Source organism: Dama dama, chromosome 5 (assembly GCF_033118175.1).
Source record: "Dama dama isolate Ldn47 chromosome 5, ASM3311817v1, whole genome shotgun sequence".
NCBI lineage: Eukaryota > Metazoa > Chordata > Mammalia > Artiodactyla > Cervidae > Dama > Dama dama.
This window is the reverse complement of record NC_083685.1, coordinates 93,383,989-93,409,654: the sequence shown is the minus strand read 5'-3', so window position 1 is coordinate 93,409,654 and position 25,666 is coordinate 93,383,989. Positions and strand designations below refer to the sequence as shown.

At 41.1% G+C, this 25,666-nt stretch overlaps 1 protein-coding gene across 3 annotated transcripts in view; it reads left to right on the top strand.

Moving 5' to 3' along the window:
* SMG6 (SMG6 nonsense mediated mRNA decay factor) overlaps positions 1–25,666 on the top strand; it is a 194,606-nt gene that overhangs the window by 1,794 nt on the left and 167,146 nt on the right. For all 3 annotated transcript variants that reach the window (XM_061143085.1, XM_061143086.1, XM_061143084.1), the window contains exons 2-8: positions 530–2,264; positions 2,817–3,009; positions 3,588–3,698; positions 6,258–6,364; positions 6,588–6,666; positions 13,294–13,404; positions 13,782–13,994. In XM_061143085.1, coding sequence (XP_060999068.1) covers positions 530–2,264; positions 2,817–3,009; positions 3,588–3,698; positions 6,258–6,364; positions 6,588–6,666; positions 13,294–13,404; positions 13,782–13,994 — 2,549 coding nt within the window. The remainder of the gene's footprint in view (positions 1–529; positions 2,265–2,816; positions 3,010–3,587; positions 3,699–6,257; positions 6,365–6,587; positions 6,667–13,293; positions 13,405–13,781; positions 13,995–25,666) is intronic.

Genomic DNA, 25,666 nt, shown 5'->3' with positions numbered 1-25,666 from the left:
GGAGTTGCAAACTTTTTCTCCAGAGATGTCCAGAACTGTGGATTGTTACATGTATACCCCTCATTTTCTCCCTCTTCCCCCATTAATATGTTAAAAGGACTCAACCACCCCATAAAAAATGTTAGAGGCAGAAGAGACCACAGTGGAGCTGAGAGCTCTATAGCAGAAAAAAAGTCCAATGCAGAACTGGTCAGAGATCTTTTATTATGACAGTGATGAGGTAGTTTAGGGTCTTGTGGATCTGAGTATGATTTGGGTAAAAATCAAGAGAATATGATTTTTTCCCCCTTGTTTCCCTAACTCAAGTGTAGGTAGCTCCAATATAGTTAAGTTTTTAGTTTTGTCAGTTGCTGAACAAATATCTTAAACCTAGTAGAATTTCCGTTTCTGCAGAAAGTTGCTTCCTTGTCCATCGATATGAACACTTGGATGTGTAATTCTTGCTTTACTTTTAACGACAGTTTTTTTTCCTCTCCTTCCCCTTTATTCTTCCACCTTTTTCTCCCCAACACTCTCTCCAACATGGCAGAAAATATGAAGGAGCCCAGGCAGCGAAAAGATAACAGGCGCCCAGATCTGGAAATCTATAAGCCTGGTCTTTCCCGACTAAGAAACAGACCTAAAATCAAGGAACCCTCTGGGAGTGACGAGTTGAAGAATGAAGTTGTTAATGACAGAGATTCTTCTGCTGTTGGAAATTGTACCCAGCTCATTAAAGATGTCTGCAAAGACAACCCACAGCAAAATGGTCCTGTAGACTCAGAAAATATTCGGGCACAGGAGTCCTTTCCTCGGACTGTTGGACAAGAGGATCGAAGCCTAAGAATTATTAAGAGGACAAAGAAACCGGACATGCAGATCTATCAACCTGGAAGGCGTTTGCAGACTGTTACCAAAGAAGCCACCAGCCGGGTGGAAGAGGAAGAAATCCTCAACCAGGTAGAGCAACTGAGGGTAGAGGAAGATGAGTGTAGGGGAAATGTGAAAGAGGAGGTGGTGAACAAGCCAGACAGAGAGGAGGCTGAAAAGAGCCCAAGTGGTGACAGAGTAAGGGCTGCAAAGGGAGAAAAAGGAAAGAGGGTAGGAAAGGGAGAGGGGGTGAAGAAGGTGAACGAAGACTCGGCGCAGGGGAAGCCAGGTTCTGCCAAGCGCTACTCCCGCTCAGACAAACGCAGGAACCGCTATCGCACTTGCAGCACCAGCTCGGCTGGTAGCAACAACAGTGCCGAGGGGGCTGGCCTGACTGACAGTGGAAGTCGCCGCCGCCGCCAGGATCGGACCAAGGAGAGGCCCCGACTGAAGAAGCAGGTGTCTATGTCCTCAACCGACTCCTTGGATGAGGATAGAATTGATGAGCCTGATGGACCACGGAGGAGCTCAGAGAGGAAGAAGCACTCAGAAAGAAGCTGGTCTGACCGAGGGGAGGGAGAGCAGAAAAGCAATGGTAAAGAAAATCGAGGCACTCTTCGAGTCACTTTTGATGCAGAAACCATGAACAAAGATTCCCCAGTGGTGAGGCCGGCCAGGGAAGAGGTGGATAGATTAAAGCCAGACAAAGGCTTGAGCGGTGGGGGCAAAGGCTCTGAGAAGCCGGAGTCCAAAAACCTGAGACAGGAACTTCGGGGTCGCGGCCGGGGCATTCTCATTCTCCCTGCCCACACCACCCTGTCAGTCAGTTCAGCTGGCTCTCCAGAGTCGGCGCCTTTGGGACCTCGGCTTTTATTTGGAACTGGTAGCAAGGGATCTCGGAGTTGGGGCCGGGGAGGCACCACTCGACGATTGTGGGACCCAAACAATCCTGAACAGAAACCCGCTCTAAAGAGCCAGACGCCGCAGCTGCATTTCTTGGACACTGATGATGAAGTCAGCCCTACCTCCTGGGGTGACTCACGCCAGGCCCAAGCCTCTTACTATAAGTTTCAGAACTCCGACAACCCCTATTATTACCCCCGGGCACCAGGCCCCGCCTCCCAGTATCCTTACACAGGCTATAGCCCTCTGCAGTACCCGGTGGGCCCTACAAACGGTGTGTACCCAGCGCCTTACTACCCGGGCTACCCAGCTCCGTCAGGACAGTATGTGTGTAGCCCTCTGCCTGCCAGCACCATGAGTCCTGAGGAGGTGGAACAGCACATGAGGAACATGCAGCAGCAGGAACTGCACCGGCTCCTCCGGGTGGCTGACAACCAAGAACTACAACTCAGCAACCTGCTCTCCAGGGACCGCATCAGTCCTGAGGGCCTGGAGAAGATGGCTCAGCTCAGGTATGGAGTGGGGTGGGGGGGTCCCATCCTGGCTAAAGGGGAGTAGGAATAAGCTGGAGGTGTACAGAGCCCCAAGGCTGGGGAAGGTAGAAGCCTTTCAGGTAAACTCCCGGGTGTTACCTCCCTTTCACATTAATTTTTGTAAGGGAAGGGAAGTTAGAAAAAGAGCGGAGCAGAAAAAATTTGTTTCTAGTCCTAGAAATGATTGTGCTTCCCACTTTTTAAGAAGAAAAAATCTTTTAAGAGAGCATGGACTCTGGATATGGAAAAGGAAAGACTTTCTAAAGTGCCAAGAAATAAACAGCATGTACCCTGTTACTTTGGCTATTAAATTCAGGTAGAGGTATATGGGGAAGAACTACTTTCCTAGACCTAACTTGTCTTTAGAATGACATTCTGCTATGCAGAATGGAAGCTAGAGTGAGAGCTATACCTGGTGGCATTTTGGATTTCCTGCCAAGGAAGGTGTGTGATTTGCAGGAACCTCAGGTCTTGGGTCTAGCCTTTCCTGTGGTGTATTTGGAGCTAGAAGTTGCATGTATTTTATTCCAGAGCTGAACTGCTGCAGCTATATGAGCGCTGTATTCTGTTAGATATTGAGTTCTCTGATAATCAGAATGTGGATCAGATCCTGTGGAAGAATGCTTTCTATCAGGTGATTGAGAAGTTCAGGCAGCTTCTCAAGGATCCGAATGTTGAGAACCCAGAACAGATTCGGAACAGACTTTTGGAGCTCTTGGATGAGGTAAACCATCATCTTTATGTCCTCAGGATAAAGGCTTCAGCATTCTTTAGTTGGGATGAGTTTTTACCACCCACAATACTGTGTTTTATAATAGAACATTGACAACAAACTTTATATGCTCTTTTCTTGAGTTTAGGCCTACCCTGCTTCTGTTGCTTCCTTGACACTCTAGCTTAACTAACAGGTGGAGTTTGTTTTGAGCTTGGAAGCTTTCTGAATGTCTTACCTGGAGTGTGTGTTCCTGTGTGTGTGTGTGTGTGACTGTAACTTTCAGCGTGTGGGATCTTAGTTCCCTGACCAGGGATCAAACCCATGCCCCCTACAGTGGAAGCTCAGCCTTAACCACTGGACTGCCAGGCAAACCCTGTGTATGTTTTCATATCTTTAAAACCACAGAAAGGCTTATGCTATCAATTTGTCTTGGGTTTAGTTGGTAGCCACTAAGTACTGCACATACCTCCCTTAACATCTGCTGGCTGAACAATAGCAGAACTGTGAAAGGGTTTCTTGCCCCAGTTTCTGGGTAGAATGAATCAGTACAGGCTGATTTGGCTGATTCTTATTTTTTCTCTTTATAGGGTAGTGACTTCTTTGATAGATTGCTTCAGAAGCTGCAGGTCACTTACAAGTTCAAATTGGAGGACTACATGGACGGTCTTGCCATTCGCAGCAAGCCATTACGAAAGACAGTAAGCCAGCTTCTTTATGTTAAATTTATTCATTCACTTAGTAAGCATTTATTTAATGTTAGTTATGTGCTGGGTGTTGAGGATGCAAGAATGAAAGATATGGGGGAACAGATGAGTTAAACCAACAGTTATAATGTAATGTCATAAATACTGTAGTAATGGTATGTATAGAGTGTAGAGGGCATTGGGTCTGTTATAGACTGATGGGGGGGTCAAAGAAGGTTTCTTAGCGACTGTCAGATTGAGTTTTGAAACATGGCTAGGAGTGGAAGGGGCAGTTTAGATACAGGGCACAGTGAGAGGACCACACCTCGTTGGGAAGAAATCAGCATGCTGATATCCGTAATGTGCATTGGGCTGTTGGAGGAGGAAAAGTTAACGAAGTAGGAAGGGATGGATCATAAACTCTTATGTGTCATGCTGAAGAGTTTGGATTTTCTTCCTGAAAGAAGTGAGGAGCTATAGATTGATTTTCAGCAAATGGATGGCATAGATATGTTCTTGGGACTCAGCAATTAGATGAGTTTGGGCAAGACTGGAGGTAGGAGAGCTGGGTGTGGGCGTGAATGAGGTAGAGGAAGTGGAGGTGAAGAGGAGACAGATTGGAAAACTGTAGGGAGCAGCGTTGAATTGCTGGCTGGTTCAGTGTGACTGTCGAGATTGGAGGCGTGAGGAGGAGTCCAGATCCTCCCCGAATTTTGTGCCCTAGAAGAGAGGCTGGGAAGGAAGAGGTTAGTTCTGTTTTAATCAGCTTGAGTAGAGGACCTGAAAATGAACAAATGAATGTTCTGATCTGTCTGGAGCTCAGGAGAAAGAGCTGGAGTGGTGATAGAAATTCAGAAGTCGTCAATATGTAGATGATAGTTGAAGCAGAAGTTGGGAAACTGGGAGAACCAGCCCAAGAGCAGGGAGCCAGATTTTAGGGTGGTGGTGGGTAAAATGGACAAGTGCTATAAAAACCCTCACATGTTATGATTGCTGAAAAGTGTCGGTTGGGTTGGATGGCCTTACCACGAGTTATATTACTTGGAGAGGATGGAAACCAGATTGTAGTGAATGAGAAGTAGGGTAGCAGATATAATGAGAGGGTAACCCAGGCTGTTCTTGTAAGAAGGCTGTGAAGGCAAGGAGGGAAGGGAAGTTAGTAGTTAAAAGACAGTGCCAAGAGAAGTTTGTTTTTAACCTTGGAGAGACTTTAGCGTAATTATATGTTGAGAGGAAAGGGCCAAGGGAGAATAAGAGGTCAATTCATTAGAGAAACGAGTGTGATTTATGGAACAGAGGCTTCCTCTTGCCCTTCTGCTTCTTTTGATCAGTTGCCATGCAGAAGCTCTGTTACTAATCAACAAGTACTTGTTGAGTCCCTCCTACGCACCAGGTGCCATTCCAGGCACACGTAATTCAGCCTGGAACAAGAACGCTGTGGTCCCAACTCTCAGAGTTTAGTTTCATTAGGGGTGAGTACAGGTGTTGGATTAGTAACTGCAGGTGTAGTGACTTCTGCAAAGGGTGTTGTGGGGGTGTGGTGTAGGTGTACAGGGGCCTAGCGGATCATAGAGGCCTGAGGAAGTCATGGTTAAGCTAAGGCTGAAGACCCAAGACGTTAGCCAGGTGAAGTGTTAGTTGCTGTCTTGTCTGACTCTTTGTGACCCCATGGACTGTAGCCCACCAGGCTCCTCTGTCCATGGAATTCTCCAGGCAAGAATGCTCGAGTGGGTAGCCATTCCCTTCTCCAAGGGATCTTCCCAACCCAGGGATCAAACCCCTTGTCTCCTGCATTGGTGAGCTGATTCTTTACTGCTGAGCCACCAGGGAAGTTCCTAACAATATGTAGTAACAGCATATACGTGTTATGAAGTGATGTTCCTTAAGAACGTTTTTTGGTTGAGTGTATGTCTTAGGGTAGTTAAAGTTTTACTCATCTTCTCATTGAGGGACAGATGCCAAGCCCATCAGTGAGAAAACATACATGTAGTATTACCCAATCCTGGATGTTATGGGTGTTTGGTAAAGGGTAACTTACTGTTTTAGGGAATTATTATTGTCCTGCAAAGGAGATGGAGTGCAGTAACACAATACAGTGGTTTTAATAGTTTGAGGAGAGAAAGATGATGGAAGGATGGAAAGGAAAGAACAAATAACTTTTATTACTCTATTTGTATATCACTGTGTGTGGCTTGTGCAATCATAGTTCCCCAACCAGGGATCATACCCAGGCCCATAGCAGTGAACGTGCCAAGTTTTAATCACTGGACTGCCAGGGAAATCCCTGTATATCGCTTTATAATTCATAAAGTATTCTTACACATTTTCCCTCCAGTTTCCCTGTGAGATAGGTATTTTTATATTCCAATGGAGAAGTTGAGTTCCAGAGACTTAGTTGAGGTTCCCCAGCTACTACAAAGACAGGCAGAATGTTTTTTCCATTTGACTGGACTTTGTTGAGGATTGCTGGTCCCTTGTTAATGCTGCTCTGTGATTCTGACCCTCACCCTGCCCTTTGGGGTTGAAGTTAGAGTTTCTTGGGTAGATGCTGCTAACTGGTCGTTTCTCCTGAAGGTAAAATATGCCTTGATCAGTGCCCAGCGATGTATGATTTGCCAAGGAGATATTGCCAGGTATCGGGAGCAAGCCAACGACACGGCAAATTATGGGAAGGCACGCAGGTACTGTTGCTTCTTGTTCATTACTCCTCTTCCCCGTGTGGCTTTAACCTAGGCCCTGTTAAGAGCAGTGGGCCACCTGAGCTGCGTCTTGTATATACGTCCTACAGGTGCTCCCTGCTTTACCACTCTAGGGTTACAGTTTAAGTAGTAAGGGCTATCAGGTGATAAATGGGGAAAGTGTTAATGCAGAAACATCTTATTTTAAATTGTTTTTCTGTTCTAGTTGGTACCTGAAGGCCCAGCATATTGCTCCGAAGAATGGGCGCCCTTATAACCAGTTGGCTCTGCTGGCTGTTTATACGGTAAGAAATTTTGGATGGGGAGGTATTTTGCAGGCAATATGTAAGATATATGGATTTTGATAGCATCAACTCCTGGAGCTAGAACTCATCTTAACACCCAACCCAAAGTATACCCCCTTCTGTCTGCCATCCTCAAACTCCTTTTGTTAACTGTTGCTTTCAGAGGTAAGTTGTGAGGGACCTTTCACTTCAGTTGAATCCACTTTCACTACACTTACGTGTGCCCAGGGGAATGCTTATGCTGCAGCCAAACATTACTCTTTTTGACCAAGGTTTCTGCTCTGAATCTTGTCTTGTTTCCCTTCCCCAGGTTGAACTAGGTTACTCATCTCTAGAAGGAAAGGAAGGCTCCCTGTATGTCTCCCCTTTAAAGTCCTCAACTAGCTCTAAGTACATTCTTCCTCCCCAGATCATCCCCTTATTCATCTGAGCTTTTTACCTTAGGAGTCTTTTTAGCAGATGCACAGTAAATGCCAAATCGTACCTCTCTGATTTTGCTGAACTCCTCTAAATGTGGCTCTCACAGTGAGCCTTGGGATCTGACAGAGCCCCTAGTAAGGAAACTGACTTCAGGGGGAGGGGCCAATTGTAGGTACCAAAGGTTTAAATATAAGGAGCAGTTAACGTGTTCGTTGGCAGGAAGAGTTTTCTTAATGTTGTAAAATTCATTGCCCACATAAATAGTGTTTGAATTGATATTTTTATCCTTTATTCCACAAAAATTAAAAAAAAAATTCCTAACACTTTAATTATGGATTGACATTGTTAATAAGGAATGTGGTTTAAGGATACACTTCTTGCAGAATCTATGAATTGCTCTCTCTGCTTTCTACCTCTGTCCTATTCTCTTTTTGATATGTGTTGAGATTTTTATCGCCCCTCTTTGTGGCTTTTTCTCTCCCCTTTAGTATTATTTGTTAACTAGAAAATGTAAAAAAAATTTTCTCCTCAATGGCTTTAAAAAAAATTCAGATAAAATTCATCTAAGAAAATTAACCATTAATTATGGTCTGTACCTAGGGGTGAGACTCCTGGGTCAAATGGTAATTCTGTGTTTCACTTTTTGAGAATCTGCCAAGCTGTTTTTTATAGTGATTGCAGCATTTTACATTTCTACCAGCAGTGTAGGAGAGTTCCAGTTTCTTCATGTTCTTGCTGACATTTATTATTTTTCATTACTTTGAATATGACCAACCTAGTGGGTATGAAGTGATATCTCGTTGTGGTTCCCTCCTCCCTACCTGGGGACTTTTTTTTCTTCTTCTTTACTATATTTTTAAAATTTTTTGGTCAGTTTTAGGTTTACAGAAAAATTGGACAGAAAGTACAGAGAGTTCCCGTATACTTCTTCAACTCCCAGTTTTCCCTATTATTAACATCTTTCATTAGTATAGTACATTAGTTACAGTTAACAAGTCAGTGCAGGTACATTTGTTAATACTAAAGTCTGCGGCTTACACTTGGGTTCACTTTTATTATCGTACATTCTATGAGTTTGAACAAATGTAGTGACATGTGTCCAGCATTACAGGATCGCAGAGTGTTTTCACTGCCCTAAAAATAATACCCTGTGCTCCACCACTCACCTCTTTATCCTTCTTCCCTCCCCCAAGCCTCTCTCAGTCACTGATATTTTTTACTGTCTCTCTAGTTTTGACTTTTCCAGAATGTCATATAGTTGGAACCATACTGTATGTAGCTTTTTCATGTTGGCTGCTTTCATTTAGCACTTAGAGGTATTTTTGTGACTTGATAGCTCTTTTTGTTTATTGATGAGTAGTATTCCATAGTTTATCCATTCCCCTATTGAAGGACATCTTGGTTATTTCCAGGTTTTGACTATCAAATGCTAGAAACATTTTTGTGCACGTTTTCTTGTGGACATAAGTTCTCAAATTATTTGGATAGCTACTTAGGGGTATGATTGCTGGGTTGTGTGGTTAGGGTATATATAGTTTTGGAAGAACCTGTCAAACTGTCTTCCAGAGTGGCTGTACCATTTGGCATTCCCGCCTATTGCTGTGCATCCTTTTAAGCATTTAGTCTTGTCGGTGTTCTGGATTTTGCTCTGATAGGTTTGCAGAATCCTATTTGTGTTACTTTAACTTGCAATTCCCTAATGACAGATGATGTACAGCATCTTTTCATATACTTATTTGCTTTCTGTGTATTTTTGGTGAGATGTCTGTTTAGATCTTTTGCGCATTCTTAAATTGTATTGTTTTCTTGTTATTGTTGTTTTTTAAATATTTGGCTGTGCTGAGTCTTAGTTGTGGCATGCAGAGTCTTCAGTCTTCCTTGTGGCATTCAGGATATTTTAGTTGTGGCCTGTGGGATCTAGTTCCCTGGCCAGGAATCGAACCTAAGCTCCCCTGCATTGGAGGCATGGCGTCATAGCCACTGGACCACCAGGCAAGTCCCTATTGTTGAGTTTTTAGAGCTCCTATATTTTGGATACCAGTCCTTTATTAGATATGTGTTTTACAAATATTTTCTCTCAACCTGTAGTTTTTATTTTCTTAGTGTTTTTCACAGAAGTTTTTAAAGTCAATGAAATCTAAGAACTTTATCAACTTTTTTTATGGATTGTGCTTTCAGTGTTGTATCTGAGAAGGCATTGCTACATGCGTGTTACCTAGATTCTCTTCTCTGTTCTCTCCTAGGAGTTGTAGAGTTTTACATTTTACATTAAAGTCTGTAGTCCATTTTGGGTTAATTTTTGTGAAAGGTGTAATGTCTGTGTATAGATTCATTGTTTTGCATGTGGGTGTCCGGTTTTTAACATCATTTGCTGAAAAGACTATTCTTTCTCCTTTAAACTGCTTTTGCTCCTTTGTCAAAAATCAACTGACTGTATTTGTGAAGGTGTGTTTCTGGGTTCTCTATTCTGTTTCATTGATCTACTTGTTTATTCTCTGGCCGGTACCACACTGTCTTGATGACTATAGCTAGCTTTATAGCAAATCTGGAAGTCAGGTAGTGTCAGTATTGTGTAGGCTATCCTGGATGTTTTTTTATTTGCCTTTTCATGTAAACTTTAGAATCAGTTTGTGTGAAGTGGTAGCTCACTTTTGATTTGCATTTCCCTTATGTTTAATTATATTTAGCATCTTTTCATATGCTTATTAGTCTGTTCAAGTCCTTTACCCATTTTTTTTTTAATCAAGAAAATAAAAATTCTTTTAACTTATTTACTTCTTAATTGAAGGATAATTGCTTTACAGAGTTTTGTTTACTGTCAAACCTCAACAAAAATTTTTCTAACTGTAATCACACATAAAGCAAAGTTTGCCATCTTTAAAAGCGTAATGTTTCAGTAGTGTTGAGTACATTCACATTGTTGTGCAGTTAATCTTCAGAACTCTTTTCATCTTACAGAACTGAAACTCTCTACCCATTAAACAGCAACTCTCTGTTCTCCCCTCCCTCTGGCCTTTGGTGACCACCCTTCTTCTTTCTGTCTCTGTGAATTTGTGTACTCTAGTTACTGAATATAAATGGAATAAAAAAGTTTGTGTCTTTTTGTGACTGGCTTATTTCACTTAGCGTTAAATCCTCAAGGTTCATCCATGTTACAGCTCATGTCAGTTTTCTCCTTAAGGCTGAGTAATATTCAGTTGTGTATATACCATATTTTGTTTTTCATTTCATTTCTCAATGGACATGTCTACCTTTTGACCGTTGTGAATAACACCACTATGAATATGAGTGTACAAATACCTCTTCAAGACCCTGCTTTCGATTCTTTTGGGCATATACTCAGAAGTGGAGTTGTTGGATCATGGGGTAATCTGACAATAGCATTTTCAGTTTTCTGAAGAATCACCGTACCGACAGCTGTACCATTTTACAGTCCCACAAGGATTCCAGTTTATCTGCGTCCTTGCTAAAGCACACTATTTTCTGTTGTTGTGTGTGTGTGTTTTTAAATAGTAGCCAACCTAATTGCTTTCAAAGCTGTATGGCATTGTGGTTTTGACTTGCATTTCCCTAATGAGTACTGGTTTTTTTATGTTCTTGTTGGCCATCTGCGTATCTTCTTTGGAGAAAAGTCTATTCAAATCCTTTGCATATTTTTAAACTGAGTTGTCTCTTTTATTGTTGAGATGTAGCAGTTCTTTACATAGTCTGACCTTAATCAGATATGTGATTTATAAATATTTTCTCCCATTTTATGGGTTGTCTTCTCACTCTCTTGATAATGCCCTTTTAAAAAGTTTTTAATTTTGATAAAGTGTGGTTTATTTATTTTTACTTTTGTTGCTTGTGGTTTGATGTCATAGCTAAGAAACTTTTAACCAAATTAAAAGTTAAGGTTTCTTATTTATTTAGACGAAAATACAAAAATCCTTTTTTTTTTTTTTTTAACAGTTTTAATTATTCTGTTTAGGTCATTAATCCATTTTTGGTTAATATATGGTGTGAAGTAAGGGTCTAATTTATTCTTTTGCATGTGGCTATCTAATTCCCCTAGCATCATTTGTTGAGATTATTCTTTCCCCATTAAATAGTCTTAGTACTCTTAAAAGTCAGTTGATGTATGATAAATTTATTTCTGGACTCTGAATTCTCTCTCCTGTGCAAGTACTATGTTTTAATTACTGTAGTTTTGTGGTAAGTTTTTAGATTGGGGTATGTGAGTCTTTCAGCTTTGTTCTTTTTCAACATTGTTTTGGTTGTCTGGGGTTTTTTGGAATGCCGTATGGATTTTAGGATCAGCTTTTTCTTTTCTGCCAAAAGAGTCACTGTAATTTTGATAAGGATTGCATTGTATCTTTAGAGTGCTTTGAGGTCTGTTTACATCCTTACCGTACTAAATATTTGCTTGCAAAAACACAGGATGTTTTCCATTTATTTAGGTCTTCTTTGATTTCTTTCAGAAATGTTTTGTCATTTTCAGTTTAAAAGTTTTGCATTTCCTTGGTTAAATTTATTCCTAAGGTATAAATAAGGTATGTTGTTATTTTTGATGCTATTATGAATTATTTCCTAATGTCTTCTTCAGATTGTTCACTACTAATATATATAAATACAACTAATTTTTGAGTATTAATCTTGTGTCTTCCCTCAGTGGTTTGTTGCTACACTAATTAAATTGCTGTGCGTTTTTTTTCATGGACCTCTGACCTAAGTTAGTACTCTTTGTGAGTTCTTTTCCTCTGTCCCTCTTTTTCTTTCTCTGTCTTAACCCAATTAATTGTCTTTTTAACATCACTTTCTCAACTTTTCTATAGCTTTTCCTTCAGTGGATCCCAAGTATTTGCTGAGAATATGCTGTGCAGTGTTTTGCTAGGTAATTTGATATGGTTTCTGTCCTGAAAAAAAAACATTGAGAAGACAAGTGTATACAGACAATGATACAAATTACACTTGTTAGGATATGATGCAATTGATTGTTGGAGACATCATTTTCTATGGCACTAAGAAAGAAAAATGTGAGCTCAAGTAAGATGATGATAGATATTGATTGTGAGTTGTGTCTTGATTTCAGAGATGTTAAAATATGAAAAAAATCATTGTGGGACTGATCAATTACTGTAAAATCAAGGGAGTGGCATAACTAGAATAACATTAAAGATAGCTTCCATTTAACTGACTGAAACCATGTACCAGATATTCCATTAAATGTATAATTATGTGAATTTTATTCTTTTCAGGAGCCATATATGTTGGTGAATATCTTCATTTTACAGATAAGGAAATTGTTCTAGGTTGACTTTCTTAGGCGTATACCTAATCGGTGGCAGGGCCAAATTCACACTCATGCAGTTGAGCTTAGAATGTGTATCTTTAACCATGTTGGATGATTGCAAGGACTTTTAAAGAGTAAGTAGGCGCTGGGGAGAGAAGGAAGTAGTAGTCTAGGTACATTTCGAGGCAGGGAAAGGGTAAAGACATATATGATAGAAAGATAGAAAGGCTTTTGATTTTCTTTCCTTCTAACCCTCTCCCTTTGATTCCTTATTAATTGGTTATAAAATTGGACTTGAAGTGTTTATTTGCTGAATGCATTGAGTAATAGTTTCCTTTTCTCAGTAGAGTCAGTACGTTGTAGTGAAAACATGAACTTAGGAGCCAGGGAGGCCTTGGTTCAAATACTAGCTTATCAGAGATTTGGCTTTGAGACTTTATTGGCCAAGTTATATAATAATCTTCCTGAGCTCCTGACTCCTCATCGTTAAAATGGGAATAATAATGTCTACGGGGCAGTTTCCGTGGGTTTGGAAATACTGTTTCTGAAGTGCTTATCATTTGCCTCATAGTTATGCTTATTCTGTGATATTGCCATTGTTTATAATTTAAATATAATAATAATTAGTACATGCTGACAATTTTCTTTCTCTAAAGAGAAAATGTAATTGCTTTCATATTTTGTGAGGCTCTTTATTCTTTTTCCCCACTGCTGAGTGTGTGGCTTTAAGAGTAGTTCTACATGTTAGACATAGTCCTGGATGAGAAGAGAGCTCTGTTTTCATCACCATGACTTCTCCTGTGGGCAGCTTTCTCATTTTCTTGTTGGAATTCCTCACAGCTTGGGAGGGATGGTAGGGTTTCCTGGGTCGGCTGACTCAGGCTGGAGTCTGGAAGAGAACTGGTTGACTCAGTGTCTCTGACCTCTTTCTGCAGAGGAGGAAACTGGATGCTGTCTATTATTATATGCGCAGTTTAGCTGCCAGCAACCCTATCCTGACTGCCAAGGAGAGTCTCATGAGCTTGTTTGAAGAGACCAAACGGAAGGTGAGTAGGGATGCAGGCAAAATCATTTCTTCCTAGAAGAATGCATTTCTGTTACTGTCTCTGTGTCCTTTAGGAAATGACTAATAGTGTCCTCAAGGGGTGCCATGGGTCTGTGTTCTAGAGTCAGTCTCTGTGCAGAACCAAACTCATCTTTAGGAGAGCACTCCAGGGCCCTTGGGTGTACATGTTCCACAGCATCTGGTTTACAGAATAAGTAACTTTTATGAGACAGAACAGATGATATTCTGTACTTCGGAACTATGGCTAAGTCTTTACTTTTTACAGTTCTTAGTAAACAAGCTCAGGTGAGGTGAGCACTTCTCTTTATTGGCTGAATACCAGGAGAGTCTGAGCTTACATGTTTGTATGTCATACAGGCGGAACAGATGGAAAAGAAGCAACACGAAGAATTGGAGCTGAGCCCTGACCAGTGGCGGAAAGGGAAGAAATCCACTTTCCGGCATGTAGGAGATGACACCACTCGCCTGGAGATCTGGATTCATCCATCCCATCCCCGGTCCTCCCAGGGCACGGAGTCTGGGAAAGATTCTGAGCAGGAGAATGGGCTGGGCAGCCTGAGCCCCGGCGATGTAAGTTCCTGAGAGCGATGTCATGAGCATGACTAGCTGAGTAGGCGTGAGAACCTGGTACATGCCGCCATGGAGCACTGCCCAGGCATTTCCCATTCATCTCAGGGAATCAGACCACTTCAGGCTCCCTGATGTTCTCTTACGTGTCCTCCATCTACATTTCCTTTATCTTTACTATGCGTTTCCCTCTCTCACCACTGTGTGGCACTATAGAATTTAGTAAAAGTTTTTCTAGATGAAGATGAATTTAGGATTAAAAGTTTTTTGCTGCCCTGGGTTTGTAGACATCAATATGATGCTTTAGGATTCTGGGTGGGATTTTTGAAACTAGGGAGAGGGCACAGTAGTTGGAAAATTGTGAATGGCGGGTTTATTGTGCCCTGAGAACAAAATTTGTACAGTGGATGGCGAGATGAGCTGAGACCAGGTCTTGAAAGGTCATACAATAAGTAGTTTGACCTTTTACCCAGAAAGTCATGGGGTGCCATTGAGTGCTTTAAATAGGGAAATGTCAGGTGTGCATTTTAGAACTAGAACTCTGGATGTTGTGTGGAAAGTTTGGAGAAGAGTAAGACTAGAAATAAGGAGAGTAGGAGGGTGCAACAGTAATCCAAGTGAGATGTGAGAAGGAACTGAACCAGGAAATGGCTCTGGAGATGCGGAAAGCGCACAGAGTATATTAATGAGGTTGAATCCAAAGGACTTGATTGGGCATGGGAGTTGAGGGAAGTAGCACTAAGGTTTCTGACTTGAGAACTGGGTAAACTGGTCCGTTCTCTGAGATAGAGAATAAAGGTGGAATTGGTTTTAGGAAAAATATGATGAGTTTAGTTTTGGACATGTTGGAATTTCTGTAGGACATTGACGTGCAGATACTTAGAGATTAGCAAGTATCTGAAACTCGAGAGTGATCTAGGCCAGAGGTGAAGATACTTGAAGGCATCCTCTTATAGATGATACTGAAGTCTTGAGAGAGAGTTGATTCAGCTACTTGGGGAACGGACATAATGATAAATAGGTTGAAGACCTATGAAAGAAAGGAGATAGATGGCAGGGAAATGTCCTTGCAAATGATGAGAAAGGAGTAGGATCCAGAGCACAGGTGAGGGGGATAGCTGAAAAAAAAGATGAGAGATCCCTGTTTCTTGTGCTTGAGGGAAAAGAGGAATGGATAATTGGGGGTGCAGGTAAGATCATGAGTATTGTAGGAGGGAGGTGAAGAATGGCCTTTTCATGTTGTCTGTTTTGTCTTTGAAGTTGGAGGCTTGGTTGTCTGCTAAGAATGAGTCAAAAAAAAAAAAAGAATGAGTCAAAGGTGGCAGGATAGGAGGACTCATCCTTCAGGGTTTAATTTAAAATTCCCATTTATCTTCCTCTGTCTTTAGTCTTCAGCTCTTTTGTGGATGACTTGGGAAGGAGTCATTGCTTATAAATGAAACTACCAACTTCCTGTGAGCCATGGTACTGCATGGGGCCCCAGGACATCAGGGTGCTTCAGAGGGGTTGCTACTGTAGCAGAATCCCTCACTGCTACCTCTTCTAGTTTGGATGTTACCACCTCAGACCAGAAGTCTACTTGAATAGGAGACAGATTGTTCTATGGGATTAGCTCCACTATGTGTCTTTAAAATGAAAGCAACAATGACAATTTGAGAAAGTATTTTATGGCATTTTTTAGGGAGTATCCCTCATTAAAGTTGTAATTAATGTTTCATAGATCTCTGTCTTCCATTAGGTGTTTTATTTATTTTTTTAAGTAATATGTTTGTAACTTTGTATTTTTATTCTTTTTTAATTAAATTATTATTTTTTTAATTGTAGTATAGTTGACTTACAATGCCATACTTGTTTCTGGTGTACAGCAGAGTGATTTGGTTGTACATTTTTATATATATGCTTTCTCATATTCTTTTCCATTATGGTTTCTTACAGGATATTGAATATAGTTCCCTGTGTTATACAGTTGGACCTTGTTACTTGTCTATTCTATGACCATTTGAATTTGCTACTTCTAAACTCTCTATCCATCCCTCCCTTACCCCCTTCCTCCCTTGGCAACCACAGCTCTGTTCTCTATGTCTGTGAGTTTGTTTCTATTTCATAATTAAGTTCATTTGTGTCATATTTTAAATTCCACATGTGAATGATATCATGTGTTACTTGTCTTTCTCTTCCTGACTCACCTCACTTAGTATGATAAGTTCTGGGTCCATCCATATTGCTGCAGTGGCATTATTGCATTCCTTTTTATGGCTGAGTACTATTCTCTCGCACACACACACACAGTCACATCTTCTTTCTCCATTCATCTGTCAGCAGACTTTCAGGTTGTCTCCATGTCCTGGCTGTTGTAAACAGGGCTGCTGCGAACGTTCGGGTGCATCGGTGTTTTCAATGAAATTAGGGTTTGTCTGGATATGTGCCCGAGAATGGGATTGCTGAATCATGTGGCATGTGCTTTTATCCTGCGTGCATCTAGGAGAAGGCATTTTCAGCTACACATTGGAGCCATTACATTTTATTATGTGTAGTACCTTTTAAATTACGCAAATAATATATTGATGTATTTTTAGTAAAAATTTCAAAGAATAACATATATATGCAGAGTAAAATGTGGTAATTTGTTTTCTGAACTATTGGTGAAGCTCTTTGTATGTTTTCAGCCTCTGCATTATCCTGGAGTAATCATTTCCCTTAATTTCTTTTAAAGTTACCTCTTTGGGTTTGGGCTCTTAGTTCTATACTACCAGCACTGGAGAAAGAAGCCTGCAGTTTCATAGCTCTCTGTTTGTCCAGCTAGGAAACCACGCTGCCTTTTTCGCCTGTTTTCTCAGGCCCAGGTCATCTTCCCATATCCGTTTCTTTCCTACAGCGGGCCCCAAGAACTCAGTTCACTCTCTCTGTTCCCCAGAACAGGAACGTACACTGGATGAGAAGTGAGAGTTTATTCACAGACATTTGAGTAATTAGGCTTTGGAGATGCAGAGATTAAAATAACCAAAGGTGATTTCTAGCCTTAAGGAGCACTCTGTCATGTGGGGAAGATAGAAACATAAATATTTGATTATATTATAATGCGGTGTGCTGTGATAAAGGCAAGCATGAGACTCTATGGGAACAGGAATTAAGGCACCTAAGGGGCACAGTTAAGGAAGGCTAGATTGAGGAGGCAGTTTGCAGCTGAAGGATGATGTCAGGGCATTTCTACTCTTGAGGCATGAAGGCTTAGGGAGCTGCAAGTCATTCAGTGTGGCTGGAGGCTAGAATGTGAGCAGTGCTCTCGCTGGAGATGTGAGTCATCCTTTACCCCTTTTTCAGTTAATACCAAGGGTTATTTACTCTACCTCCTAAGCATAATTTTAATCCATCTACTTTTCTCTATTTCTCCTACCACTATCCTAGTCTAAGCTATCATTCATCATGTCAGTAATCCACAGATTATTGAAAGAAGTTCTTAATGGTTTTCCCACATTTATTCCTGGTCCTCCTTAGGCCTTTTTAGATTGTAACCCAAATGAACTTCCAGGTACACATTTCTGATCATGCCACTTCCCTCTTTGACAGTCTTCAGTTGTTTCTCTTTGCTCTTAGAATCAGGTCCAAAATCCTTAAAATAGTTTACTGGGCCCTGCAAGATTGGTCTCTGCTACTTCTAACCTTATTTTATACCTCTCCACTGCCCCCGCCCACCACTTTGTTCTTGTTCTTTGGCTATCCTGGCTTCTTCCTTGAAGAGTCCATCCTCTTCTCTGGCCCTTGGCTATGACACATTCTCTTTGCCTGCAGTGCTGGTCTCTCTCAATCAGCACCACTCTGACTCATCCTTAAATTCTCAGAGTAAATATCACTTCCCTTTTCCAGGGAAGCTTTTTCCTGGTCCCTGAGCCTGGCTGCTTCCGCTTTGTGATGCCAGCTTTCTAGTTAAGTAGTTATTTATTTATGTATCTTTGGCTCTGCTGGGTCTTCGTTGCTGTGCAGGCTGTTCTCTAGTTGCCGCAGGTGGGGGCGGCTCTGTAGTTGCCGTGTGCAGGCTTCTCATTGAGGTGGCTGCTGCTGTTGTGGAGCACGGGCTCTCGGGCGTGTGGGCGCAGTGATTGCGGCTCCCGTGCTCTATAGCATAGGCTCAGTAGTTGTGGACCATGGGCTAAGTTGGCTCCTTGACCTGTGGGATCTTCCTGGACCAGGGATCGAACCCGTGTTTCCTGCATTGGCAAGCAGCTGCTTCACCACCGAGCCACCAGGGAAGCCCTAATTAAGTAATTTTAGATGCAGTTTTTCTCTTGTTGGTTGAAGTCTCTGTTGTTAGATTCAAGCCTCTGTGAGAGTGGGGTCCATATTTGGTTGCTCATTGCCTTATCCCCAGTGCCTGCGTATAGAAGATTCTAAATAAATCTTAGTTGAGCAGATAAAGGAGGGGAGGAAAAGTGAGAGATGAAACTGTAGAATTAGGAAGGGCCAGGTTCTTCATAAATATTGAGGAGTTTGAGTATCTAATATTAAGGACTTTAAGCAGGGGAATCACATAATCAGATTATATAATTCTCTTTTCAACACTTTTAATGTTGAAACAGATTTGTTTCTCTTTTTTTTAATTTGTTCTTTGTTAATTTTTTTCTTTGGTTTTTAAAGAAAATTTTTTTTTTTCAATTGCAGAGATAACACCAATTCACTGTATCTAAGTCAAAAACAAAGTTTAAAATGAGAGTCACTTGTTTTCTTGCCTTCAGAGGCACCCCTATTAACTATTTGGAAGTTCTTTCAGACATTTTTCTAAAATTTTACAGGTGTGTGTGTGTATGTATACACACATGCCTGCAGACACATGAAATGTATTTTTAAGCAAAAATGGGTTTATACTATATATATCAACATACAGTTTGCTTTTCTGAATTATCCACTGGGCATACAGTCACTTCTGCTGTAAGGTAACACATGCGTTCCTAAAAATCACTGTGCTGTGCACAATTGCACAATAAAAACCACAGAGCTGATGGGGAAAATGGGGTTAGGAGAATAACACTCAAAAGCTTCCTCAGTGACATAGTTAAAAAAAAAGATAAGAACCTAATAAAACAGTTGTTGTGTTTTCTACACGTTCATTGGTTAAGAAGTATGTAAATACTATCTTGAAAAAGACATAAAGTTTACTTGTAGAAGTGGGTTTTGGAAGGATTGCCGCTTGCGAGTTATTGTGAAGTGATGGAAGGAGAGTTACTTGAAATTGGACCTGTAGGTAGAACACCAGATGGGCTTAGGCGTGGCTCAAAATGTAAGCTCACGTGGTGAACTGCAGTAGCTGGTGAATGTTTGGGGTGTGTGTCTGTGTTTTGTGTGTTCCTGTGCAGCTCCGTTCAGCTGGGTGGAGTCTTCTGTGTTTACCTGTTGTTTCTCCTGAACAAAATAAAAGTTTGTGTTAGGCTCACACTGTTCCCTAATATGTTGATCATGATGGAACAGATTTGTGTCTTCAAAACAAGGGTTACAGCAGAACTGTGTTTCCACTTGCCCAAGAATATCTTTTCTTAGTACATCCTTAGTGTGGCTGTATGATACTATATTATAAACGTGTATGCCATGTATTTATCTGTGTAATTTAAATATTCGCTTGTGTTTTACTTGCTTATTCACTTCAGTTGTCCTTTTTGAGTGATTAGCCTTGACAGAAGTTGCTCCTTTGACAACTCCTGGAGAGTTTCTAGCACAGACTGCTACAGTTGCTACAATTCAGATCCATGAATAAGAAACAGACAATTTGGCTTCAGGTGGTTGTTAGTAATGATAGTCAGCTCCAAACTAATTTGTTCTCTCTCTGCCAAGCATGAGCTTTGGCTTTCTTTCTGAGTGGCTGCAGGAGGTTAGCTTGTGGGTTGTTGGTTATCAGCCTTGAGATGTGGTTTGGGTTAAACATGCAACCTGGGGAGGGACTGCCAGCCCCAGCTGTAAGTGGCATCCTCTGAAACTGTTGCGCCTCACATTTAAACTGTGTCCCTGCCAGCTAGGCCACTCCCAGTTCAGTGTCATTAGGGTTCCGAGCATTCTTTATTTACTGACTATGCCTTGTGCTGGTTCTCAGCTCCCTTTGGAAATCAGGAAAGTGTCCTGTTTAGCAAATGAGTTGTTGCTGAGCGTGAGTTAATCTAAGGATATAAAATAATGGCATCAGAAATAGTGTTCACACTGAAAGGTGAGAGTCTCTGATGGAAATGCTGAGGATTTTCTGAGACCTGATTGCTCTGTTATCAACATCTCGAATGCAGTATAGCATGTGTCCATCTGCTGGTGAAGAATGAGCAGATGATAATGAGAGCCGTTTGTTAGATGTTTGTCTCGTAGACTTAAGTGAGTTCTGTTGTGGCATGATTTGGTTTGCTGTGCTCAGCATTTTCCTCAACCCATTGTGATTGTTGTATATACAACACCCTCGGTGCTATATGTAGAAATACGTCTTTAAACAAGTTAAATGTCATTGTATATTTGGCCAAGCTCTCACCAGACCTTCTCTTTGGCTCTTCTGAATATTTTTGGAGGGTCAGACTAGACTGAATTTCAGTAGCTACTAATACTTGTCATTAGGCCTTTCCTTATTTGAATCTCATTATTTCACCCACCAAATGATATTGTTTGCCTTGGTCTTTTTCCTTTTGCTCCTCATCCTTCTGTCACATTCCATTATTTTATTTCTTTGCATAGTATCTTTTTTTTTTCTTTCAGGATTTATTCAGATCTGGAATTTAATGCAGTTACCCCTGAATTTTTAGAGCAGAAGACTATATTCTGGGTCCAGTGCTTAACCAGACTGGTTAACCTGTCCTGTTGTGCCAGTTTTGTGCTAAGATCATAAAGATAAGTGCAACATTGTTATTTCCTCAAAGTGTTTAGAGTCTAGTGCATGGGTCAGCTAGTTTTTTTTTAATAAAAGGCCAGATAGTAAATGTTTTAGATTTTGCAGGCCATATGGTCTCTGTTATTACTCAGTTTTGCTGTTTTGGTGCCAAGGTAGTCACAGACAAAATGTAAATGAATGAGCATGGCTGTGTTGCAGTAAAACTATTTACAGAGACAGGTGGCAGGCTAGCTTTGGCCTGCAGTCTAGTTTGCCAGCCTCCAGGTGAGTGGGAGGAATGGCTCCATAAAGAGAATGTTTCCGTCAACAGTTGATTACTGTTGTTTGTGGTAGTTATGTTTTGTAAAGTCAACATAGACACTGAATGAGCAGGTACTGAATGCTCTTAAGGGAAATTCAGGGTTAGGTTCCTATGAGCCTCTGGTTACAAGATTTTCATCTACTGATTAGTACACATGTATGTTTCTATTTAAAGACACCTTATTTAATATATTGTTGATTCACTAACATTGAACTCATGACCAACAGCACCAGTCATGCCCAAACAAATTCATCTAGCACATGTATTTTCTTCTTAAGGCACATCACAGCCTTCTTGTCTTTAGGAACATTAGCATTTCAGCACTGTGCTTGGGGACCATTTTAATCAGTGCATAAAAATGTGGAAAATGTGGCACTAAATAGGCCCCAGAAAGGACACTTGTTTTAAGTGTGAGAGAATCACCTTGCTCAGTCTCAGCTGGGAATGTGCTTATCAGGCAACTCAAGTTTTTTTGCTGCTCTGTGCATGTTCACAGATGAATGACTGTGAAAGCACCGTGAGTGATGATTTCGGTGCTACTAATAAGTTTTAGTGAGTCGGTGAATTCACAAATACAAAATCCACAGGTATGAGGACCGCCTATCGTGGTGTCGTGAGGGAGTATGTGTTGGGTGCCACAGAAGCACAAAGAAGGGCATAGTCCAGTCCAAGTGGAGGCATGGGTTGTGGTGGGGAAAGGAAGGGCCAATTCAGAAGGATTCTAGGAAAAGTTAACTAAGGAGAGTGAAAGAGAATGTTCCGAGTAGGAGGAACAGCCTGAGCAGAGACGGGGCCATGGACACAGTAGAAGGTTTGCAGGGTATCTGAATCTGTGATAATTTGGAGGAGGATATGAGAAAGCTGGAGTGGTAGAAAGACTGAACCTTCCACAAGAACCACTTTCTGGTTTGGTGCTGTAGGTATACATGGGTGTGGAGGTCAAGAGGCTGGTCTCATAACATCCTTCTGGATTCTGGAAATAACATTTTGTTTCTGGAATTTCTCATTGTTTCCTTGTCATGTCTGCACTGGTAATTCAACAAAAGCAGTACCATTCCATTCATTAAGTTTGGTAGGGTGAAAGTTGACTGAATTTTTTGCCCCACAGTTTGCTGATTAAAAGGACTACTCTTTTAGATTCTGCTTTAGGCATTCCTAATGAACATGGAGAAGGTACTAGAATCTCTTGTGTCTTGGTGGTTGGGGGAAATTGCTAATGGCTTCAATTAGAAGGGCAAAGTTTTTTTCATACTTATATTTTTATTGCTTTTAAAAGTTCACAAAGCCAACACATGTTTATTGGAAAAGTTTGAACATGCTGATAAACACTGTTTTATCACCTAGAGATAACTATTATTAATGTTTTAGGGTATGCTCTTCTTGGCATTTTTTTTTTTTTTTTTTAATTAGTTGGAGGCTAATTACTTCACAACATTTCAGTGGGTTTTGTCATACATTGACATGAATCAGCCATCTTCCTGGCATTTAGATCAGAAATGTCTCATGCTCATTATCCTGGAAAATCAAAAGAGAAAAATCACGCCTAATTTTTAACCTAGAGTCTGGTTGGGAAAGTGCTATTCTAATTTCTTAGGTCAACAGAGTTATCCATATCTTGGTCTTCATCAAAGTAGCACAATTAGAGTGACAACCGTAATGTCCTCTCTCTCGTGCATAAAGAGAAACTTCTCAAGCCACATGAATAAGGAAGAGTTCAAGAAAGATTAGGCATCTAGGACTGATTATTGTTTTTGAAAGATTGAGTCTGAAAGGATACATTTCGTGGGGAAGCATCTTGAGTGAGGAATAAATTGGGCATAAAGGATTAAAGTGAGGCTCCCTGGGCTTAGGAAATTTATGACCTTGTTTGGAAAGCTGGATTCTTGTTGGGGAAATTTCTAGGCAGTTATGTTGGGGTTGGTTTCTAGGTGGGTGGGAATAGGGATTGGAAGATCTAGTAAAGGAGTTTTTAGATGTTTTAAAGACTTTTTTGAATGTATGTCTATATATAAAATATAAATTGTATACATATATAAGAGGAATTCCTGTGTGGCTCAGTGGTAAAGAATCCTCATGCAAGAACCACAGGAGACACGAGTTCGATCTCTGGGTCAGGAAGATCCCTGGAGAAGGAAACGGCAACCCACTCCAGTTTTCTTGCCTGGGAAATTCTATGGACAGAGGAGCCTGGCAGACTACAGTCTGTGGGGTCGCAAAGAGTCAGACACAACTGAGCGACTGAGCATGCAGGTATTTATCAGGTAGATATGTAATCATCTGTTGGTGGTATATCATACACACTGTTGTTCATCTTTGCTTTTTTTTTTTTTTTAATATCACTATTGGACTTAGGAGTTAAGTCCATTCCATGAGTGATAGCCTACAAGTCCATTATATCTCTTTAGGATTTGGCAGCTTGTTAGCTTTCATTAATTTAGTCCAGCATCTTACATGTCAGAGGCAGGACAGTGAAGAAGTTAACAGCTTGGGTTTTCAGAAGTCCTAAGTTCAAGTCCTAGCTTTATCAGTTATTAGCTGTGAGACTTTGGGCATGTTCTTTAATCTGACTGTGCTTTGGTTTCCTCGTTTGTAAGGGACTGATAACGATAGACTAAATGAGATAATGCACATAGAGAGCAATGAGTGGCATATTGTAACTTCTCTTACAGTGGTAGTAGTTGTTCCTGACGTGGTTTTGTTATAATGCTCTTTTAAGCTGTTAGGTTTGATGTTGCATTTTTCAGTTTCTAACCAAAGTGTACCATGAGGCTTGATAATTCACAGACTAACAGCCCACTGTCTAAATGCAGACTGTCCATCTGATCTGAGGAGTTTTATTTAATTATGGAAAATTTCAAACACACAGGAAAACCGCATAACGAGCCCTCATACCTGTCACCCATATTTTCCACATTTGTTTCGGCTTCTTCTCTGCTCATTCCCTGCTGATGTATTTTAAAGCAAATCCTAGATATCACATCACTACATCCATACATACTCCACTTCCCTACATGCCTTTAAAAAATTAACGAACGTTTTCTTAAGTAAGGGCCATTCCCATGCCTTTCCTTGGTGTCATTCAACATTTGATCTATAATTTAATTTCCCAATTTATCTATCAAATGTCTTCTTATAGTTGGTTTGTTCAAATCAAGATCTGTATTATGTTGTCTCCTAAGTCTCTCTTAGTCAAGACCAGTTCTGCATTCCCTTTTAAAAATTTTCTTCATGTCACTCGCTGGTTAAAGAAGTAGGTCAGTTGTCCTGTGGCATTTTCACATTTTTGGATTTGTCTCTGTTTCCTTATGGTATCATCTAACCTCTTTCTCTATCCCCGTATAACTCTAAATGAGAGTCAACACAAAAGCATGGTTTGATACTTTCAGCCTTTTTGGCAAGAGTACTTCACTGGTGGGACTGTGTGCCTCATTCTGTATTGTGTCAGGAGGTGTCTGATTAGTTCAATAACCAGAGTTCAGGTACAAATAGATTGTTTTATTTTAAAATTAAAATGAGTTGCCAGCTAATTCTTAAAAAAAAAATCAAGATCTGGCAACAATTCACCAGAGCTGAGCAGCCTACTCACCCTTAGTTTGTCGCTAGCCTGGTCCCTCTCCTGTGCTTACATGTTGCTTGCTTACACCACCCACCTTGCCTGTGCAGTCATTTGATTTGTGATCCATGCTCCAGAAGGGCCACCAAGGTAAGATATTACAGCCCAGGTTTTTTAGGACGTGTTTAGGTTGTTTCTCAGAGATTCCATTTAAGGTTGCCAGGCGCAGCCAGCTGGGCCTGACTTTGGGCGCAGAGAAAGGCCTTCGTCATTGGGCCATAGGTGTTTTGCTGGGGACGCTGTCACTGGCGCTGACCCATAACCCAGTGAGCAGTATGTCCTGCTGCCTGGCTGGCTTACTGTTTGTCTGCTGCCCAGTAGTGAGCCTGGGGAGTCCAAAGGTATCACTTCTGTTTCCTAATGAAATTTGTGCCTGTGGGAATTGAGGCCTACCTGCAGAGCTCTGGGACAGAGCTCTTTCCTCAGCATCCTGTTGCAGCCAAGCTTGGTGAAAAGTGAGAAGTTACACTGCCTAAGTGTGTGAACTGAAAAGCTTTAGGCTGGTTTTCGTAAAGTCTGAATGCCACCTACCAAACCAGATGGTTAGAATAAGCTTTTCTGATCTCAGGTAGTTTTCCCCTTGCCCAGGCCTTTTAGTAACTATCTGAAATTTCTGGCAGAGTGAGAACCTTGTTTGCCAAGGTTTCAGAATCATCTGCCTGGAATTTTATGTGCTGCCCCTGCCTGCACCTCCTGTGTCCATGTTTCCGTGGTGGTTTTTCCTTCAAGGCTCTGTGATAAGCTCCTTCGAGGCTCTGTGATAAGTTGATGATTTCCTTTCTGACTCTGAATACATGGCTATGCCAGGCTGGAAGGTATATGAGGTATATGGTTTTTTCTCCTTGCCTTTAATCAAGAGTCCAGCAATGTGAACATTGGCCAACAAAGGAGCACAGCTTCACTGTGGGAAACCC